General features: G+C 48.8%; 1 protein-coding gene across 1 annotated transcript in view; it reads right to left on the bottom strand.

Moving 5' to 3' along the window:
* Positions 1-631: 631 nt before the first annotated feature.
* Positions 632-4413, bottom strand: part of CDHR3 (cadherin related family member 3) — a 53159-nt gene continuing 49377 nt past the window's right edge. Inside the window, 2 exon segments of the mRNA XM_081800684.1 lie at positions 632-3737; positions 3740-3937. Coding sequence (XP_081656810.1) covers positions 3640-3737; positions 3740-3937 — 296 coding nt within the window. The 3' untranslated portion in view covers positions 632-3639.

Raw genomic sequence — 4413 nt, 5'->3', positions numbered from 1 at the left:
TGGCCCCGGGACCCTGCCATTTTCTACACACGGAAGTCCCACCTGGCTCAGAGCTGTATGCTGGCCTGACAGCCCAAGGCCGGGGCCCTCTACTCGGCATCTTAATTATTTTCTGAGAAGGGCCCCCCATTAAGTCTTTTACAAAAATATTTAAATAGTTCTGAGTTATCTGTTCTTCCAGAAAGGTTTGGGTTAATTTATCTTTCAGACAGAACACTCAAGGGAAGGGGCACCTGGGTGGCACAGTCGATTAAGCATCCTGACTCTTGGTTTAGGCTCAGGTCATGATCTCAGGGTCGTGCGATTGAGCCCCGCGTCAGGCTCAGCACTCAGCTTGGAGTCTGCTTGGGATTCTCTCTTTCTCTCTCCCTCTGCCCCTCCTCCTGCTCTCACGCTCTCGCTCTCTCGCTCGCTCTCTCTCTCTCAAATAAATAAATAAATCTTAAAAACACACACACACACTCAAGGAACCAAGAAACGAATAGGCCAGGATGGTATGGGGAGTAGAATCTTCGGGGAGGGCTTATCAGCAGGCTAAGGTCAGCCGTAGCAGACAGAACGGAAGCTCCCCAAGGGCAGGGATTTGGGGCAGCTGTGTTTACTCATGAATCAACACCTGGCACACAGGAGATGCTCCATAAATATTTATTGAATGAATGGGAGTTATAAACACGCACATTAAGTATGAAATGAGAAACGCCAAGTTTCAGTAGCGATCCTTTTCAATATTCACTCATTTTGTCGCTTTGATTTTCTCAGCCATCACAAAGCACATTCCATAAAAAAAGGCAAACGATAGAAGTACAGATGTGAAAGAGGGCTCTGAGGAGTGAAAGTGTCCATGCCTGGTTTCTGTTCGCAAGCTGCACATGCTTGTAACACCCTGCTTCCCACGGAGCGCGACGGAAAGCTTAAACTCCGGAATTCACCACGTGGTTTCAAATCCCTCAACAATGATGGGTCCCTCTGTGGTCTAATCCCTGAACATCTCTGCCCCAATTTTATGACTCAGAAGCAGGCAACTCAAAGTTAGCTACAGAAGTCCATATGTGTTTAAGGCCTTGAAAGGGAAATGTGAGAAATTTTTCACAAGATCCGTAGCACTCCCTGGCTTTATTTTATTCAGATAACTTTTTTTTCCCCCAGACCTGGTAAATGTTAGAAAACAAATGGCCTCAGCCCTGGACCTCAGACTTCTGATTTCCCCTCACCCAGGAACCAAATATGCAAAGGGAAGAGCAGATTTTCTCTTGGCCAAAGAACGCCTCACCTGGGGCCACTCCTGACCCCATGTCTTGGCTTCCTCCAGGCTCCCATCTTGGGGCTTGGAAGGCAAGCGGCTCTTCCTGCCCATCACCAGGGGAGAAACTGAGCCCTCAAACAGACCCTAGCCTTCGGGAAGTCCCTCCCTGTGCCTGACTTAAATCTCTTCTGGCCGAGAAGCCCAAGCCCAATTCCCTCCTGCCCTGTCATCACTGGAGAAGGGGAAACAGCTGCTCACTGCTCTCCTTTTAATCATCCTTAATGGGCTCGTAAACAGTTATTAGGTCCTCCTCCAGCCTTCTCTGAGCCTCATTTTACTTGCATTGAGGCTGAGAGCTTCTGAGGAAGGCATTTTACTCAGGGCTCCACAGACTTGTGGAGTCTTAAATGGGTAATCAGCCACTTCACCCACTTTAACCTCCACAAATGAACAGCTCTGCCTCCTTTTACAAAATTTAAATCTATTCAAGGGAGTTCCCTGGCAACCAACCCTTATTAATAAATCACGCCTGCTCTAGGCCGGACAGGGCATTTTTTCAATGTTTCTTTCTCTTAAGAAGTCACCCTCGTGCAAAGACACACAATGAACACACAGCCGCTCCCTCGAAGTTCGGCATTTGCAGGATTGTGGGCCTGGGGAGTTCTCATCTGGCTCCCCAACTGAGAAGGGGGTGTGTTGCTCTAATAGACTCTCGCTGGGCCTTTCTTGTGGTTACTAGACTAGGAACATAGCAGCTGGAGGGGTCGGAGGCAGGACATAGAGCTACAGCAAGACCTGCTCAGCCTCCACTAGGCACACACTGGAAAGTTCCATTTTCTGCTCCATCATGCTACCGTTTATTTTCAGTATTGTTCATGCCCACTGGGGAAAGTCCCAGTTGTATGACTGGTTAGAGCTTCCTGTTGTGTCTCCACTCTGGGTCCTGTGGTTCCCTCCAATGGCAGGAGGTAGGGGAGGAACAGGGCACGGAGGTGGGACGGTGGGTGTTGTTTTAACTTTGAGAAAGAGTGATTTCATTTCAAGAGAAATTTTAACCAGGATGGCTAAGATGAAGGGGACCGACAACACCAAGTGTGGGCAAGGAAGTAAAGCAATTGAAACTCTCAGTCATTGCTGGTGGAAATGTACATTGGAGCCACCAGCTTTGGAATTCTCGGCCAACGCCAGCAATGGCTCTGACAATTCCACTCTTAGGAATATGCTCGGAAGGAATAAGGGATTTATGCTCAGCAAAAAACCTGCACAAGAAGGTTCATAGCGATGGGATTTATAATAGTAAAATACCGGAAGCAGCCACCCAAGTGCAGAATGGATAAACAAACTGAGGCCTAGTCCTGCGATGGAAGAGGACACACAGTGGAAGAGAACTGAATCACTAATCTATAGTGCCACATGGATGAATCTCACAGATGTGATGCTGAGCAAAAGAAGCCAGACATCGGGGGACCTAGGTGGCTCAGTCGGTTAAGCATCGACTCTTGGTATCGGCCTGGTCATGATCTCAGGGTTGTGGGATCGAGCCCCGAGTCTGGCTCCGAGCTCAGTGGGGAGTCTGCTTGAGATTCTCTCTCCCTCTCCCTCTGCCCCTCCCCCCTTCTCTCTCTCTAAAATAAACAAATAAATCTTAAAAAAAAAAAAAAAGCCAGACACAAAAGAGCATGTTCTGTGTGATTGCACTTATATGAAATTCAGAAAAGGCAAAAACTAATCTAGGATGATCAAGATCAGAAGAGTGGCTGCCTCTGAGGGGAGCCTATTATGAGTGGAATAGCTTGGATCCATGCACTTGATTGAACATAAGTTACACCTTCATAAAAAAAAAAATACAAGAAGGTGTCCATTGTGTTTTCTTCTCCCCAAATGAATAACTGATTATTTATTCATCAATTTTTTTTTTTTTTTTTAACTGCTCTGTTTCTTTTTAAACATTTGAGGTGACTTCCGAAGCTGTGTGGCTTTGTGTGTTCATCAGGGAAGAAACTGGAGCGGTGCTACACAAGGATAGGGGATCGAGATGAAACCCGCTGTGAGGGGAGCCCTCAGTATTTATGTCAGGAAGTCCTGAGCACTTCCTACGGAGCTTCCCAGCAGTCCACATGAAGAAGAGACATGATTCCACATCCAAAAGTTAACAGTTCATCTGATCGGAGGACAGAGACCCGAGAGAAATTTCTCCTGTGCTATCTCAGAAAAGGGCAACTATGTGTGTTTTAAACATCCCATTCGGGGCCCTGGCTCTCTCAGTCCTTCAGCCCGTGTTTTCACCCCTGATGCTCCCACCCCTGCCCTCATGGGAACTAGGGCGAGGCAGTCTCCCAGAGACACTCAAGGCCCCTCCCCCTTGCTGCGATGTGGGGCCTGCACCCAGATACCTGTTATTTTCCCGGGTGCAGTTTGGGGGAAGCCCTGCTCGTGAGGACTGGGCTTCAGCTCTTTGGGGTGCCCGGCTTGCCATTCTGGTTTCTGGAACGGGGGCGTCCTCAGCTGGAGCTTTGCCGCTCAGCCCATCTCGCTCACCGGTGCTCCTCGGTGGCCTGGCCCCTTCCCCAGCGACAGCTCTACTCGGAGCAGTTCTCTGGGGGTCTGGCTCTTTCCATCTTGGCATTTGGGTTGAGGGATCTTTCCACTTTCTAGCTCCCGTGTTTGAGTTGAATTCATATACTGCCCCAGTAACTAGGGGAAAAAACATATAACCACCATATAAATGAGGGAATTCAAATGCTCTCCTCCCCCATCTCTACCTGGCTCCTTTCTTACCCCAGGGAAAGAGGAAAGGCGCTAGGAGGGGTGAGTCACGGAGAGAGGAAGCAGGCTCATGAATGGCACAATCTTCACCAGCTTGCCCTTCCTATGAGCTTTAGGACTCTGACCACAGAGGTAGCAAATATCATGCCTCCCCGGATAGAAAGACTTCGGACAGGCTCTCGATTGCAAGATTAGAAAGCCACATAAATCTTGGGCGCCTGGGTGGCTCAGATGGTTAAGCGTCTGCCTTCGGCTCAGGTCATGATCTCAGGGTCCTGGGATCGAGTCCCGCATCGGGTTCCCTGCTCAGTGCAGAGCCTGCTTCTCCCTCTCCCTCTGCCACTCCCTCTGCTTGTGCTCTTCTGTCTATCTCTCTGTCAAGTAAATAAATAAAATCTTAAAAA

The sequence above is a fragment of the Leptonychotes weddellii genome, chromosome 12, assembly GCF_054177405.1.
Source record: "Leptonychotes weddellii isolate Sample4059 chromosome 12, ASM5417740v2, whole genome shotgun sequence".
Classification (NCBI taxonomy): Eukaryota; Metazoa; Chordata; class Mammalia; order Carnivora; family Phocidae; genus Leptonychotes; species Leptonychotes weddellii.
The sequence above is the reverse complement of the archived record's forward strand: the minus strand, read 5'-3'. Positions and strand labels throughout refer to the sequence as shown.